The sequence below is a fragment of the Amblyomma maculatum genome, chromosome 1 (assembly GCF_055883805.1).
Source record: "Amblyomma maculatum isolate TAMU_Amacu chromosome 1, ASM5588380v1, whole genome shotgun sequence".
NCBI classification, from domain to species: Eukaryota; Metazoa; Arthropoda; class Arachnida; order Ixodida; family Ixodidae; genus Amblyomma; species Amblyomma maculatum.
In genome coordinates this window covers 280,975,062-280,992,051 of record NC_139344.1, presented here as the reverse complement: position 1 = coordinate 280,992,051, position 16,990 = coordinate 280,975,062, and the positions used below count along the sequence as shown (strand labels likewise).

The following is a 16,990-nucleotide window of genomic DNA, read 5'->3' as shown; positions in this document are numbered from 1 at the left end:
ACCTCACTCAGAATTCAGATGGACTCTATCAAGAGCTAGTAGCTCGTTTAAGGCTACTTGGGCACTCTAAGTGGAGAGTTTGCAGTTTAACTAAGTTGCTGCTGCCTCAGAGTGGCTTTCTCCATAATTTCTATCACAACCTGTATAAGTTCTTAGTTGTTTTATGCCTGAAAGTCAAGTGAGTTATAGAATATGGAAGAGCATTACTGACAAAAACTCTGTTGATGCTGAAAGCAAGCGTTTATTAAAATGCAGGGCTTCACAAGTGATACATTTAGGCAAGCACAACACTCCAGACTGCTCTATTGAGTGTGCTGGTATAGCCTGATATCTGTTTGTATAAAGACACACATTCAAGTGCATAAAAAAAAATGTAATGATGCAGTGAGAATAACAACCAATTCACACATATTCCTATACATACCATAATACACATGACAAACGATCTTATTCGAAGTCCAATTTTTTGGTCACTTCTTCCAGTGGTTTCACAGAGGAATCGTCACAAAGTGTTTCGGTATCTTCAAAAAGAACTTTGACGTCGTCACCAGGAAGGCTATCAATGTCATCTAGATCAATGCTGTAAATGTAAAAAATAGCACAACCTTAAGGAATTGATTGCATTTGCATACACACAAGCAGCTGGACGAAATGAAAAGCCAAAATGAGCAGGAAGGGTCAATTTCAATTTACAATTGTTTTAAGAAGTGTATGAGTGGGCACTGTTATAATGGACACTGGGCTATGCTCTCAGTGCTCTATCTCTAGTCCAGTCTCCCATCCTCCCATCCCTCCTCTTTTCAGCCTTTTTTTTTCCGTTTTAGTGAGGCATGGTAACCACTTCATCAAAAATATTCAAAACCGAGTGGCACTATCTAGTGACAAAGCTAAAAGAACATCATAAGCGGTGCGAAAGGAGGACGGTTTCTGCTGACGGGCGCAGCGAAGAGAGTGCAAATACAATAACGCGACCACCCTTAAAAGTATAGAGAACACAGTGCGCTTGAGAAAACCAGCAACATTTTCCCAAGACGTGGGTTACTACAGTGATAATTACAGCGTTTCACTGCAAGAGGAGACGCCAGTCGCTTTCATGAGACTTTCAGTGCCAAATTGAAGTTATAAACGTTTGTTTCTTGAATATTGTAGCACTCATTCTATACCATACAAGGCAAGGTCTTTTTATTTCCACCATAATCCTATTACATATTTTAGTCAGTGTTCTGTCCCTTTAACCTCACCCACCCACCTAACTTTCTGCCACCCCCTGCTACACTTTCATGCCGTTGGTATACAATTCGTTACCCTTTGCGACCATTGATTATCCTCTCCTAACACTACATGCCCTGCCCATTTCTTATAATTGATTTGCATCGCAATGTCATTAACTTGTTATTTCTCTGACCCATCCCTGAATGCTTATTACCGCGAGGTTACACCTACCATTTTCCATTCCATAGCTCTCTGCATTGTCCTCAGCTTAAGTAGACCCTTTCAGTTAGCCTCCACGTTTCAGCCCCATAGTTGAGTACAGGTAAGATGCAACTGGTATATACTGTCCTCTTGAGCGATACCGGTAAGCTGCTACTCATAATCTGCGAGTACTTGCCAAATGCGCTTCATCCCAATCATTCTCCTTGTTATTTCCCTTTCATGGTCTGAGTCTGTAGTGATTATCTGTCCTAAATAGACATATTCACCTATCACTTCCAGCTGCCTCATTAGAAAGGAACTATTGTGGAACTAATAACTATTAATAACAGTAACAACTAGCAATAAAGTACATTTCCGCTAATTTTGAGCTTTGCTTGCATGCAACTTTAACCGCGGAATGCAGTGCCCACAGAAAACCCACGATAGTATTGTACTGAAAAGAAAAAAAAAAAAAAATGACACACAACTAGCATAAAATGTAAGGTGTTCTTATAAATGGATGCAGAGAGGACGTATTCCCTGAACTACATGTGTGATGGACCAGTCTACCAGCTCGAGACGCTCGCACGAATCGTCTTCTATGAGTGCGGACAGGGCATCTACGTCTGGTCCTTGGCAACGAGGTCGACCAAGTAAGTACGAAGCAGAGAAGGTGGAGACGAAGGGTAGGCCTGCAGAGGCGAGGAGGGTTAGGCAGTGTGAAAATGCAGAGATGCAGGCAAGATAGGCGGAGCCAGTGCGAAAGAAGCAGGCCGAAGACGTGGATTATTACAAGAAGCGCGTTCCGCTGAATGCGCACTGGGAAGCATCAAATTTTAAAAAGTGGCATCTGAGCTTAGCGGGGACGTCATCACCTGAAATGGAATAAGATAAAAAATGCTTGCATATAACTGCAAGTAAAAGAGCCAGCAGCACGGGTCGCAGCGGCATGAGTCCGCTTGCAGACAATGCGCAAGCACAGAGAGAGGAAAAAAATGCGTGTCTGCCTAGCGCACCGAAAAGCACCTGCTGCCAACTGACAACAGGTGCTGGGTTTACTTCATTTCGCAATACACCGAATATCCTGACTAAACACGACCATGGCTGGACTCGAGGGGCAGCGGGACGCAGCAGCTCGAGTCCAGTCGTGACACGACCTCTGAGAGACCTTGGCGCTTCAACTCCAAGACGTATTGCAACTTCGCACTGTTGCTGGAGCTCGTGAGACAACACCTCTCTCTGTTTTAAACCAACGCGCAGCAGACAACTTCCACCTCTACCACGGAGACAGCTGCCACTGCCACAGAGAGAGATATAAACTTTTATTAAGAGTAGGCGCGACATATTCACCCCAGGTGGTCAGCCTCCTCAGTCCAAAAAGCCGTGGACCCGAGCTATGTCCCTAGTCCGGTCGACGAGGCTTTTTCATTTTGTTTACAGGTGTCTGGTGCCTCTTTGAACACCATGCCCCTCCAATCATTTTTCGGACACTTTTTCGGCCTCTTGAGGGTCCGCAAAATTAGTCTGCAACTGTATTTAAATTTCAGTTTGAAGCACTATAAAGGGAATAGCTGTTCTGTTTGAATTGTTTTGAAGTACAGCAAACAGTTTGTGGTTGTAAATGTAGTAGTGGTGAGAAGTGGAACAGTTCATCAGTGCATATGCGACTTAATCAGATAGCCTACCAGAGGTCCTGCCATTCCAATTGAGAGGTCCAATACGGAGCTTCCAAATAGAAAGTCCAATAATAAGCTAATGATTTCCTTGAGTGGAACTTTCATATTACTCTCTACAAACAGAAGATAACTAATCAGGTTCCTGTAAAAAAGATATCCACTAGCAGTAGTGATTAAAAACAAGAGCTTCACTCAACGGACAAGCGCTACTGGCTCCATGAGGATCCCATAAATGGAGTTCACATTTTCCACTGTATAAGACTTTTTTCTTTAATTTTGCTAGTGCGCCTTATGCAACGGTGCATCTTATATGAATTCTTTTTTCATGAAACGGCAGCAGTAATGACATCTGTGAACATAAAACCTATGATGGTCTGACAGGCTCCAAGCGTTGGCAATATCAAATGCTAAAAAGATGACGTCCATGCTCCTCGCCCGCCCACAATTGCAAGACAAGACATTTGCAAGTCTGTTTGGTGCCTGCTGCATGTGTTTTCCATTTTCTGCATGTACTGCACCCGGCAACCGAACAAGACAATGATCAGAGCAGTGATTCTGAGTTCAAAGATGATGTTTCAGCAGTGCTGCCATGGTAGAACGAGCATATAGTAGCGTAACTCCCATACAAGCCTGCATGTCGACCCTGAATGAGGCTTTAGTTTCTTGGGGCCCCCTGCGAACTGTGCGGCAAAGCAAGCACGTGACATTGTGACATCAAAAAAGCTTGTAATGTTACGGCGACGTACCATTGGTGGGGAATTTGTTGTTTTTTTTTGTTTTTGTTTTCTTTTTTTACTTTTGGGCAAAAAAACAAGGCGAACGACGACTAAGCCAGAACGATGCCCGGATAAGGCGGAATTTTAAGTTAACTGAAATGTTACAGCATCTTCAACCACCTCATCATAGCATCGTTCTGGTTCAGTCGTCATTAGCCTAGTCTTTTGTTGCGCGTGATGTAAACTCACTCTGGGGCTTATTTCTTCAGGCACGTTTCTGAACATGAAGGGCCTTCAAGTGAATTTGGCAAGTACATTGATAAGAATCACATGGCTTGAGGAATTTCACCAAGGGCATAAATGAGTGAAGCTGTGCTGCATCGAAAGCCAGGCTTTATTAATTCACGATTACTTACATATAGGCGTCACGACAATGCAAATCTTGAACTGTAGGAAAGCGATCACCGCTCATTCGTCTGTCATGGTCTTCATGAAATCCTCGTGATAACAAAATTACCTGAGCGTAGGTCTCCAAACGAGACACCGTGAGATCATAAAAGGGTAAGAGATTTTGCGAACAAGCAAAGTGCATATCAGTGTCAAAGAACAAAGAAAAACAAACGATAACTAACGCTAGCGCTAGAACACACAGCTGTAAGAGCTTAGGTAAGAAATTCAAATGGGGATTGTTACTATTTAAAAGCTAATGCACCTGAGAAGCGAAAATAACTGTGATACAGCTTCGCTCCCTACAACTAAAATTTTGCCCTGTTTGTGATTCCATTCATTTACTTAGTGCTTCATTTGTCGCTGAGAGGAGTCAATGTGAGGCTACAAATTTACGACTTTAGCATTCATATACATGAGAAAGACTCCACTGACAACAGGAACCTCCCTGCGATACCAGCTAAAGCATATTCAGCAAACGTTAATTGGTGCGGTAATGCGATGCAGTAAGCAAAACACGCAGCAAAGGGAACGGAACGGAAGGCTTTGCGCAATGCGACATGAGTCTTGGGGGCAATACAATCTCACCTTCACCATTCAATTAAAATAGATGCAGCGAGACGCCGCTCGTGCCGACATGTATCCGTAAAACAAGCCGCCACTTTTGCGACATGCCTGGGAGGACGAGCTGGCCAAGCCGCTAAGCTGTGACGCAGCGTTGTCCCATCGTCCGAAAATGCGGACATGCAGCGGCAATCAGTTTCTCATCGAGCACACACAGTTTTCAAATTGCTGTAAAGCTCTACCACAACCAGCAGAACGAAATACTGACTGTTTGATACAGATAACCCACTTTGCATGCAACAGTGATTGTTGAACCAGGGCCGATGACGCACCTACCCCGCGGATACTAAATGGCTGAGAGAGGTCGGTAAAAATAAGCATATGGCACGTTTTTCTTCTGCAAGAAACGAAAATTGCATTCATTTCTGCGCATTAATATTTTTTTTCTAGTTCGTTGCAGTAATCTTATTTTTTGTGCTTTAATATTTTGCCACACAGTTCGCAGGGGCCCTTTGCACTGTTCATTATCATCATCAAGTTAATGTCGCTGGCAATAGGCAGCTGCACGCGCTTTCTTCCAAGCAGCGCGACCTGTTGCACTGACTTTGGTGCTGCCAGCAGAAATCGGCGAACTCTTTAATTGCCGTCTGTGTGAGTTTTTTTGGTTATGTGTGTTCCATTTATTTTTTCTATCACTCCACACAGCATAAGGAGTGCTCTCGCAGACAGAGCATGTCGCGATGGTCAAGCAAGCATGTACAGTCAAATACAATTGGCACAAGTAGGAAATAGCGATGCTTCTTATACAAGGGTGCATCGTATATGCCAAGTTTTTCGTTGTGCATCTTTTGTGTGTTACCGTATTTGCTCGCATAATGCCCATACTCGCGTAATGCTCGCACCCCCAACATTAGGCGTCAAAATCGAATTTTTTTTTCTTTCCTCGCATAATCATCGCACCACCAATATTACCACCGTGAGAGTCGTCTGCTAGTAGTAATAAGTGCCATCTTCTGAGCGCTACTGAACCTAGCTGGCCTCGTTGTGTGCATGCGCTATCAGGTGGCGATAGCATGCTCAGGTATATCATAATCATCAGTTATGCTTGTCTTTTTTTTTTTTTTTTTACCTCCATGCATGACGCTCATAGTCGCCATTTTGCGAGGTGTCTCCATGTCTCGTCATTGTTCCTTCGTTCCGTCCGTGTTACTTGCTTTGTTCCACCGTCTACAGTGTTTTTGGTGCCGCATCGCAGTGGGGTAGTACGCAAGTTATACAGCTGCTTTTAAACTGAAAGCTTTCGAGTACGGGCTACAGCATAGCAACCGCACTGCTAGCAGGCACTTCAGCGTCGAGTTCTGCGTAGTGCGCTACTGGAGACATCAATTGTAGTGTCGATACGGACTCTGATCAAGCCTCTGATCGAAAGTAGAACTTGTGGTCTGCTGTGAGCATTATACCACGGAACGCGGGGAGGGACGATGAGGCTGCGTGGGGTAAATAAAGTGTTTTAGCAATAGGTGCTTTTGGTCACCCTGTACTTTTATAACAAGGGTAAGTTCTGCTTAAAAGTAATGTTTTGGTTATACAGTGAAACCTCGTTATAACGAACAGATAAAAAATCGGAAAATACCGTATACATGCGTGTAATGGCTGCACCCCGAACTTTAGAAAGAAAATTGGGAAAAAAAAACTTTTTGTCTTGTGGTTACTGCCGCCAGGTGGGACCCAAAAATCAAGTGAAAGCCAAAATGAAGCGTAAGGTTAGAAGTAGAATCGCCAATAAGAATTAAGAACAAAATATTTGAGGAAAAAAAAAGTAGAGCATGGGGGCAGTGGCCACCACCTCCGTTACAAAGAGTGAGGCCAGCAAATCCAATCCAAGTCTTCGCTCCTCCGTTTTACAGCTATTTCCTCGATCGTCCGAAGCATATCACGCGCGATCTCGCAATCGGAACGCACCACTGCCCTGATTTGTTCTGCGCTCGTGAGCTGAAGATTTTCTTTTTCCTCGATGGGAAAATATGTTAGTTATACCGCTCACTTTAAGCTGAAAGTGATTCACTACGCGAAAGAAGAAGGAAAAAGAGCGGCTGGACGAAAAATGTGTACAGCGATGGTGCTCCCAAGAAGATGCTCCCAGGAAAACAAATGTTCAGAGGCGCGCTTTCCGAGGGAAGCAGAGCATGTTTCCGGAAGTTGAAGACTCACTTCTCGAGTATGTGACGGAGACGTGGTGCAACGGCTTTGCTGTTGCGACTGAGATGCTGCGCATGAAAGCGCTAGACATTGCACGCAGCAAGGGGATTGTGGCTACCGTGTTTAAAGCCAGCAATGGGTGGATTTCGCGCTTCATGAAGCGAAAAAACCTGTCCATTTGCCGTCGCACGACGATGTGTCAACGTCTACCCGAGGAGTATGGTGAAAAGCTTCTGCAGTTCCACAAGTTTGTTATCAACAAGCGCAGAGAACACGAGCACCTTCTCTCTCAGATTGGTAACGCCGATCAAATCCCGGTTTGGTTTGACACACCCCAGAATATGACAGTCGAGGCGAAGGGGAAGAAGAGCGTGCATGTGCTTACATAGGGGAGCGAAAGGCAGCGATGCACGGTCATGCTTTGCATCACAGCGGATGGACGAAAACTACCGCCTTACGTAGTTTTTAAGCGGAAACGTCTACCTGCGGAGAAATTCCCTGATGGAATCTTTGTTCGTGCGCAGGACAAAGGATGGATGACGGATGAGCTGGTGACAGACTGGTTGAAGTGTGTTTGGGAGAAGCGACCAGGGGCGAATCTTGCGACGCGTTCTCTACTCGTCCTAGACAGCTTCAGGGGGCACCTGACAGAGAGCGTGCGGCAAAAACTCCGCGCATCTAACACGGACTTGGCCGTCATACCTGGAGGCATAACCGGCATGCTTCAGCCGCTGGACGTCTCCGTAAATCGCCCTTTTAAGTGTGGATTTCGCAGCACGTACAGTGAGTGGATGGCAACGGCCTTCCACCAGAAGACTCCAACCGGCCAACTGAAACGGGCATCGCTTGTGGCCGTTTGCCACCAGATACTCGAAGCGTGGGCCACGGTTTCGTTCGAGACTGTGGAAAAAAGTTTCAAGGTGACAGGGATATCAAACAGGCTGGACGGTACGGAGGATGACCTCATCTGGGACAAGGACGAGCCTGAAGTCCCGATGATTTCGGAGGAGGAGAAGGACAACGACGAGGAGTGATGTTTTGGACATGGGACGAGCCTGAAATCCCGACGAGTTTAGCGGAGGAGGACGAGGAGTTTTTTGACAATGATAAAGGCAGGTACCACCGCAAATAATTTTTTTCGCTGTCTTTTTTCTCATGTAATCGCCACCACCTCATTTTCACCCCAATCTCGGAAAAAAAAAAGTGCGGCCATTACACGCTTGTATACGGTAGTTCGCTGTATCTATAAATCGTAGCATAAAATTTCGTAGAAAATACATGCAAGAGCAGCAAAATTCAATCAGAGAAGGCACAGCAACTAGGAGGGTGCTTACTTGGGTCATGTCCATTTATTTACACGCAATGAACTGCGTTATCACGGCCTGCTATTTTTGTGTTGATCGCGTTCCATATCACGCCCTGTTCTACAGTTTGCAAACACTCAACAAGGGCAAACCCACTGCCCTCAATAGCACTACAGTGGCGGTGCAGTAAATCCAATGCAGCAAGTGCTTCTTGTGAAATCAGAATGTTCTCATCGTCTGCAGGGTCAGCCTGAGCTTTGTCTGCAGGATGTTCAAAATCTTCCGCAACGATTTCAGCGTTCGTCAATACAGCCGTGGTCGCTGCGATGTCGTAGCCGCCTACAAAGTCTTCTACAGTCATTGTTGCGGGCATGTCACCAACATGACGTGAAAAATCGTTCCAGGCCTCATCAAGCTCGTGGAGCTCTGCTTCTGCTTCGTCGGGATCGTCCCTATCGTCACTTGATGCACGGGCCACTGCTGGAAAAAAAACCTGCGTGCCGAAAGCAGTTGGCAATCGTTCCGCCTTTTACGCAGTCGCATGCCGCTCCTAGCAGGTCGATTTTCAAGTCCGGCTTCATGCGAAGCTTCACGAGAAGAGTGTCAGTCTCTTCTTGTAAACTGCTGATTTTATTTCGAGCTCGGTCTTTAACGTCAGTGCTGCTCTTTTTTTCACGTTCACCGTCAACACAACACTATGCACACCCGCGCACCACACTTGACATGACCACCGACGCAGCCTCCACCGAACGCACGCTACGCATAGAGTAAGATATATACAAAGAGAGGACACTTCCATAGGGCCCCAGCGGCCCGCTGTGCGCACAGCGGCACACAGCGGAGTCGGCGAAGTGTGCCAGCCTCATAGCAGGGCGCTTCAATATACCAAATCTCGGAGGCCGCAATGTTACTTTCGGTTTCGGTTTTTCACATGTGTCTCGTAGTTGGATACACAGGCGCTTGCGCCACTTGCTCGAAGTTGTTACCGGCATTGTTTAAAAGACCCGAGGCAGTACCTGAAGCAATACAGAACGATGTTGCTTGTCATCAACCCACTCTCACGCCCCTTTTATAGGGCATGACAGGGACGCAAGAAGTGTTCGCATGGGCATATGGGGGCTACAGATAAAGCAAAACCCTTTGAACCTGGAGGTTGCAGTACATGCCACCTAGCCGTGACAGTTAATACTATTTGCACTTAATCTTGCCTTACTTTTAGTAACCATATAATCTATATTCCGTTACTTCAACCTGTCTACAGTCTATTTTTAATTACATACAGTCCTGAAGCTAAAACGTTTTTTTTCGTAGGTGCAATGCGGTCTGGCGGAGTCGTGGAACCTCGAGCTGGGCCGCAAATGGCGTCGAGTGTCTTCTCTTTACATATATGTTACTCTATGCGCTACGACGGCGACGACTCTGCTAACAGTAAAACGCAAAAAGGCAAAAGCAACATTCGATCGTGTTGCTGCCGCCACTACTGAAGTGGCGCTGTCAGCGCCTGCGAGGTAGTCGAACGTTTGCTGCGCCGCACAACACACTTGTAGTGCAACGAAGCCTACCTCCTGCTATTAAACTGAGGCAGTGCTTGGCGTCGCGAAGTTCGTTGTATTCATTTTATGTTGAACTGCGTTCGCTATGGGAAGTTAAAAATACATGTTTTTGACAAAAATATTTCGGAAGAGTTCGATATATTCAATAATTCGTTATATGCGTGTTCGTTATATCGAGGTTTGACTGTATTTACAATAGCTGACCTAAGAATCCCGATTCGCACCTATTTAAATTTGATTTTAGCGCTCCAAAACATTTGCTCGAAATTTTCCCCACATAATTATCGCACCCCTCAACTTGGCATCCATTTTCTGTGAAAATTAGGGCGAGCATTATGCGAGTAAATACGGTATACACAGGAAAATACGGCATATAAGCACAAAGAAAAAGTTATTTCAATGCACATGTATTGAACACTGGTACTGTGCCACCTCTTAAGTTTGTATGGTGCTCCTGTGGTTCATGTGTCATGCACTCCCATTTGTGGCACACTTAGACCTGAGACTTGTGTCAAGAATCAACAGTTCAAGAACACAACTAGGTATTCTCCAACTGAAAAACCCAAACTGATCCAAATGCCTTATTTTTTTTGCCTGCGCCTCGAAGAGACAACTGTGCATCTGCATCAAAACACTTTGTTGCACTTTCTTATCAAGTTATAGTAAATAACTAGTGTTTCATCTTTCATCTCGCAGTAGTAAAACCATTAGGTCCAATTGGGACTTGCAAATGGTTCCATTTGAATCCAAATGGACACGCAATGGTACTCAATTGGATACTGCAGTCTAATGAGTTAGTCCAACTGGATTTACCAAATGGTTCCAATGGGGTGTAAAATTCCAATTAGATTTTTCAAATGGTGCGCAAGACTGGAATGGGAATTTGTCTCCCACTGAATATTCCAATTAGCGCTGCAAAATTAAGCCGATCAACTTAAAAAAAAAAAAAAAATTGAAAAAATGAACTTTTTGAATACCGCTCTTATCTCCGGAGCCCTAACCGAATACCTTATTATTCAGTTTGGTATTTTAAATGTTCAAATGTTCGTGTAACTCTATCAAAAAGCCATCCCAGCAATGCATTGCAACGGCACAAGCCTCTTTCACCAGAAAACAGGAATAGATAGAAAACCAGTACATACCTGTTGTTCAGTAGTTCATTTGCCTCCACCTCTTTGGGAGGGTCCCATATATGCAGCTGCCTGCGCCAGATACGAATCTGGGCATCCCATGACCTTCTGCTGTACTTCAAGTATCGGTTGGGCGTGCGTGGGTGATGCTTAGCTCGATTTTTCCTGCATTGCAGAGGCAAATGCACAATACTATCTCAAAATAATGCACAGAATGTTTCCAAAATACACTTAAACCTGGTTATAATGAAACTGTAAAATGTCCATGATTTCTCGTTACATCCAGGTTTTCATTATATGCAGTTCTTGCGTGAAGACTCAAAAGGACAGTGCAGAACGAAAATCAGGCTCAGAATTAGCCACATTGAAAGTGTCAACAGTACATTATAATTACATGAAATTATAGAAGTTATGAAACATTTCGCGACTGTGCTGAGGGCGCAGTGTGACTGCGGCAGCAGCCTCCACTTCTGCCGCAGCTTGCATGACATCAAGGGAGCGGGGAAAGGGGGGCGGCTGAGTGCTCACCATTTCCTTCATGTTGTTCACACACGTTCCCGTTTGACTGCCATCATTACCCCAGAAAGCTGATACTGCCACACGTCACCGGCGCTCTCCGCTGTTGCCACTACCGACGCAAGAGAAACCGGGTGGCGGCGATGGATGCACACTGCTCGCCCCTTTCTCTTTTTTTGTCCCATTATTTTTCGCTGCTATGATCCAAATATGAAAGCCTTGGTGACCACTATGTTTGCCACGTAGATGCACAGTCAGCGCTGAAACACTGCACATATTAACTGCTGTCGCTCGCTGCTGTCGTAGACGTTCCTCGCACGTCAGTTCACGTTTTATCATCATGGAACTTGCAGGAGTTTCCAGTAATTCAGCACAAGCTGAGAGGTAGTCGGTGCTGCAAATTTGTTATATCAAGGTGAACCGCTGCAACATGTTCGGTATATGGAGTTTTCAAATACATGCACTTCAATGAAGGTGGTACTGGGAAATATCAAAGAATTAGCTACATAGACGTTTAACTGTAGTGGCAAAATGAACACAGCCCCAATCACTTCTCTAGAATGGCTCATGTTATGTGCCTAGTGCCACCTCTTAATCCCTTCATGTTTGCCCAATAAATGCTGCTCCCAACATGGAGTAGGCCAAAGTGTTATGTCGACCTCTCACCATGACATCCACCTCACCTCATCTGTAATAATAATATGTAGCCATCTAACATGGTGTCAGAAGCAAACTGATGCAACATAAAAGCTTTCCGACCCTTCAGTGAGGCGGCACCACACTATGTGGAGCTTGGCACTCCCTCTCATTCACCCACCGGAGCATTTCGAGCCAGGCAGCAATCTCGCAAAAGCATATTTGGGCTGGAAGGCAGCCTGCCAGCTTTATGAAGCAGCATGCCAATACAGCATGAAGCCAGAAGCAACAAGGCGAGCGTTGCTACTTCGTGTCATGAGCCCAACAGCACACAATGTCGTGGAGTAATTCAGTCTTCTTAAGTCAGCCGGAAGTGGCAGAGAAGCGACACAGTAAAAGCCATTTTGCGAGGTTTGGCGAGAGGTACCCCCCATACAAAAATGTAATGCATGTGACCGCCATTTTCAACAGCATGAGCCAGAAAGAAAGCCAGCCGACTGACAAGTTCACTACTGAAAAGCAGCAAGGTGCAACTTCGGTGACAAGCATGACTGCCTCCTGGGTGACAGGAAAATGGAAATTTCCAAGCAGCATGCGTCTTCGCTAGCAACGACCGTGAATGGACAAGAAACAACAATTTGATCAGAAAATGCAAGCAAGTTTGACAACGAGCAGCTGGCAATAAGCAACAGCCGAGAGGACAATCAGTGCTTCATTGAAGAAACAGCTAGCCCCAAGAAACAGTGCCTCAGCATACAAGCGGCACGTGTGAAACCATACACCAACCCCAACAGTGTGCCTCTACCTCTTACTTATGCGGGAAGTTAGGATACTATGCCAGTGTTTGCCACCAGAAGCAATGAGCAACGCAAAGAAAAATTTGGATACCACTGGTTCTGTCCGCTTCTTGTCCTTTGTCCAGCCTGAAGTCGCAGTTCTTTTTCCCCACAACAATGTCGTACTAACTGGCCCAAAATTTCCCCTTATTAAAAATTTGGATGCTTGGCACTGATGAAGACTCTGACCAAGAATTATTCTTGGGAAGCCTCAACGTGGACATCGTAGAAGATGCATAGCCAGATTGTTTAGAAAGCATCAAAGTGAATGTTCGCCCTGAGCACTAGTGTTCAAATGAAAGCCTCAGCCAACTATATAACAAAAGCAAAGGTCACAACCTACCTAGGTGAGCAACTTAACATGAAATATGAATGAGAGTTCTCTTGATCAGTGGAAAACAATGAAAAACAAGCCTTAAAACTATACTAGGAGAAGCTGCACACACAACACTAAACTTGGTGCAGAGTCAGGAACATCACAGCTGAGGAAGAGCTATGCACTCTGGCTTCTCAGAAGCTTGAATCTGTGCTTCAAGAATTTCTCGATGTGTTCAAAGGCATTGGCAGGCTACCAGAAATGCGGGGCATACACCTCTAGCCAAACACAGAACCTACAACTGCTGCCCCTTGCCAGGTCCAAGTGCGCTGGAAAAGACAAGAGGGCTCACCAGTTCCAAGGCAACGCAGATTTGAACTTTGTGTCCATAGATGACAGCACTTACACAACCCAAAAAGGAGATAACTGCTATTCCACTTCAGGTGTAAATCCCGCCATGACAGAGCAGTATTAGCTCTTCCGCGTGTGCAAAATAAGACCATTCGAAATTTGCTTGGAAACATATCAATAGGAGGTCAGTCCTAGAGGACCACGCTTGGAAGGGCCTCAGACTCGCTTTTGACACCATGGCATGGTGTATGTTGTTCAGAGTAGGGATATGGTGGGGTGAAGGGGACAGCTGAGTGAGGCAGCTGATTCTCCATGGGTTGGGGACATCAGCCCTCCCCCTTCGCTTTCCTTTCTAGCCTTAGCTGTGTGCCACCACGGAGTATAGAGAGTTTATGAAAAGGGTAACCATATAATGAGGCGGATAGGGGAATGGCAGGGGGTGAGTGCACACACTCAGAATGTTACGCTGAAAGGCCGAAAGGTGTTGTTAGGTCTAATTAGCATCCGTCAAACCACTGCATACAGTTTCTTTTTTGAAGATTAATGCGCTGCGCATACATATTATTCAATGTATGCATCATTAGGTCATTTTTCATATGCATGCCTCTTCACACCTTATAGAACATTTTAGGTGACTGAATTACGTAACCAGTCCAAAATATTTTCTTGCCCCGCACACTCATCTCATGTAAACCGCCTCTGCTTGATAAAGGAATCCCTCATCTACGAATTGAGCTCATGCGTAGGCCGGTGTCTTCGCTAAAGACTGCCTACATTTCTTTGCGCCTGAGAGTGCTTTCGGGAAGCGTATTTTGGGGGGAAAAAAAACAAACAAAAAAAAAAACAAAAAAAAAAACAATGTCATTTAAGATTCAGAATAACTTTATTTTTGTATATAGCCTATACGTTTGAACATGTTTGGACAGCTCCACGACGCTCTGTAAAGCAGGGAGACGGGGCAGAAAAGGATGCTTTTGCCCACCGAGCCAGTTTTTTTCAGTTGTGCCAACCCACCCCAACGTGCGTTCCTCATGTCACATTGGTAGTAAACAGGAAGAGGTCTATTCGTTGCTTCGTTCACCATCGCTTCTATCTGGCCCCCCAGTGACCAACCCTTTCCTCACACTTGCAATTGCGCATGCACAGCGGGAATCCGGTTAACAAGTAGCCATCTAGCTAGTACGCCTCCACTATGCTAAAAGTATCTCATAGCTGCAGAACAGAGTGGCTATGCATGCCGAAAATGCAAAGTAGCTTCCTCTTTCTCTGGGCAGAAGTTGGCATTCGTTGACTGCGTCTGCTTGATTTTCAGTCTACATGTCAGCTGCCAACATTTTATAATACTTCTGAGAGAGAAACTGATTGAATGAAGGAAAGGTAAAGAGGTCGGCCAGCGGTAGAACCCTCCCTGGCCTACTACTACACACTAGGGAAGGGGAAAAGCAGAAGCAAGTAGAGAGTTAGGGGGCAAATGGAGAATGATGATGTCATAGTACAATGAAATTATTTGAGGAGGTCCAAATTACTGAGGAGACCTTGCAAACACTTGACAACACTCGTCTCACACAACTATGCTGCAAATGTCTTCCACACACACCAATTGTCACGTAAACACAGGCACAGTTGCAGAGAAGTATTTTGCGCTTTCATTGTAGGAACGCAGCTAAGTGTAATAGGTGTATGAAAACTTGAATTTGTACCCTGCCGCGGCCGACAACCGTGCACAAACAGTCAGCAGAAAATGCCAGCGAAGGCTTTCAGTGCAAACGCAAGCGGGTAGTGACACAGATTGCCAACATAAAAAAGAGGCAAGCTCTAGACATAGCATGTTCTACGAGGAATTCTTCCCACCATAGCCAGCGGCTAACTAGCACAGCCCCAAGCCAGCCACCCTATCAGTGAGGGGAATAGGGTAATGCTCAGAATGAAAGCCGCATCTTTCACCCGCCCAGCATTCAGTGTGTGTCCACCGTCGCCTCGCAACAGCCCTATCTTACTAACCAATAGGGTGCCCTCCGATCTAAAGCTCACAAAATTGGTGGATGGGGGCACACAAAGACGAGAGCAGGTTTTAGCTACACATGTGTCCCACCCATGAACAATAAAACGGCTCCCATTTTCTTTTGGTCGCTCGGAACACAGTGGGAGAGCTAAGCTAACAAGAAATATAGTGAAATCTCTCCCGACCTGCTTAGATCTGCGTGCACAAGTACAGCCGCGCGCGTACAAGCATAGCCTAATGAGAAGTTGGTAGTGAAGTCTAGTATTGTCGAAATAGATGGTCACCAGGCAGAACCACACTGTACGAGAAAAACATGGCACCGATTTTAAATTAATGCAGCAAACACAAGCAACACTTTCAGAGCCTGCAAAATGCAAACCATTGGATCGATATGAATGAAAGCTATGCCATTAAAAAAAAAAAAAAAAAAGAAGAAGAAGAAAATGCTGCAGACGAAATTTCAATAGCTAGCTTTTTTTTTTTTTTTCAGGAGACTGCTAGAAAGCGCAAGATGCTTGAAAGTACAATTTTTCATGATATTTACCTATGCTTTGTAAAGGAAGATTGATTAAAAAATCTGTCGGCAACATTTACTCCCCTTTTCAAACATTGCTGTAAACTGCAGGAAAATCTGACCAAATATGGGCAAGCTAGAGCTTTTGAGAATATGCACATACTATTCTATATGGGCGCTCGAACCGGTGAGCCCTCTTAAAGCGGAATTTGAACGATTGGAACAGAATGGCATAAATAAGCGTGTGATAAAACTAACAGAAAGGGTGAATCCTATGTCATAACCACAAAGAAAGATAGAAGTGTGCAAATCCCTCTTGACCACCAAGAAATTTAAATATGGCAGTAAAGCATCAACACTATCACATTCCAGTTCCAAAAAAACTGTTTGTACGAATAAATGGACGTACAGTGTTCTCAGTATGGGCACCAAGACTGCATTTTGGCAGCTACGAAATCTGCTCATATTTATGCACAATTGCTATACCTTGGGGATGCTACAGGTTCGTCCAGGTACCATTCGACCTCAATACAGCCCTGAACTTTTTCAGCAAGCAATTGACAGTATCTTTGAACATCAAGACCATACTCATTTGCATACAGTGCTCAGCATAGCACGAGCTAAAAACCTCAAACTGGGTTTGCCCACAGTCACCTACCTAGGAAGGCATCACCCCTGATCCGAGCAAGGTAAAGGCCACCAATGCCACGCGAACTCCAACCAGCAAAGCTGAGCTTCACTTTCTGAGAATTGCAACATACCTCATGGACTTCATCCCAAACTTCTCAACAAAGACAACCCCTTCAAGAACTTAAGT

General features: G+C 45.1%; 1 protein-coding gene across 1 annotated transcript in view; it reads right to left on the bottom strand.

Annotated features, from left to right (window-relative positions):
- Positions 1-223: 223 nt before the first annotated feature.
- The window catches only part of Slbp (Stem-loop binding protein), a 49,412-nt gene continuing 32,645 nt past the window's right edge, over positions 224-16,990 (bottom strand). The window contains exons 5-6 of the mRNA XM_084591478.1: positions 11,015-11,167; positions 224-580 (exon numbers count right to left, since the gene is read on the bottom strand). Coding sequence (XP_084447604.1) covers positions 448-580; positions 11,015-11,167 — 286 coding nt within the window. The 3' untranslated portion in view covers positions 224-447. The remainder of the gene's footprint in view (positions 581-11,014; positions 11,168-16,990) is intronic.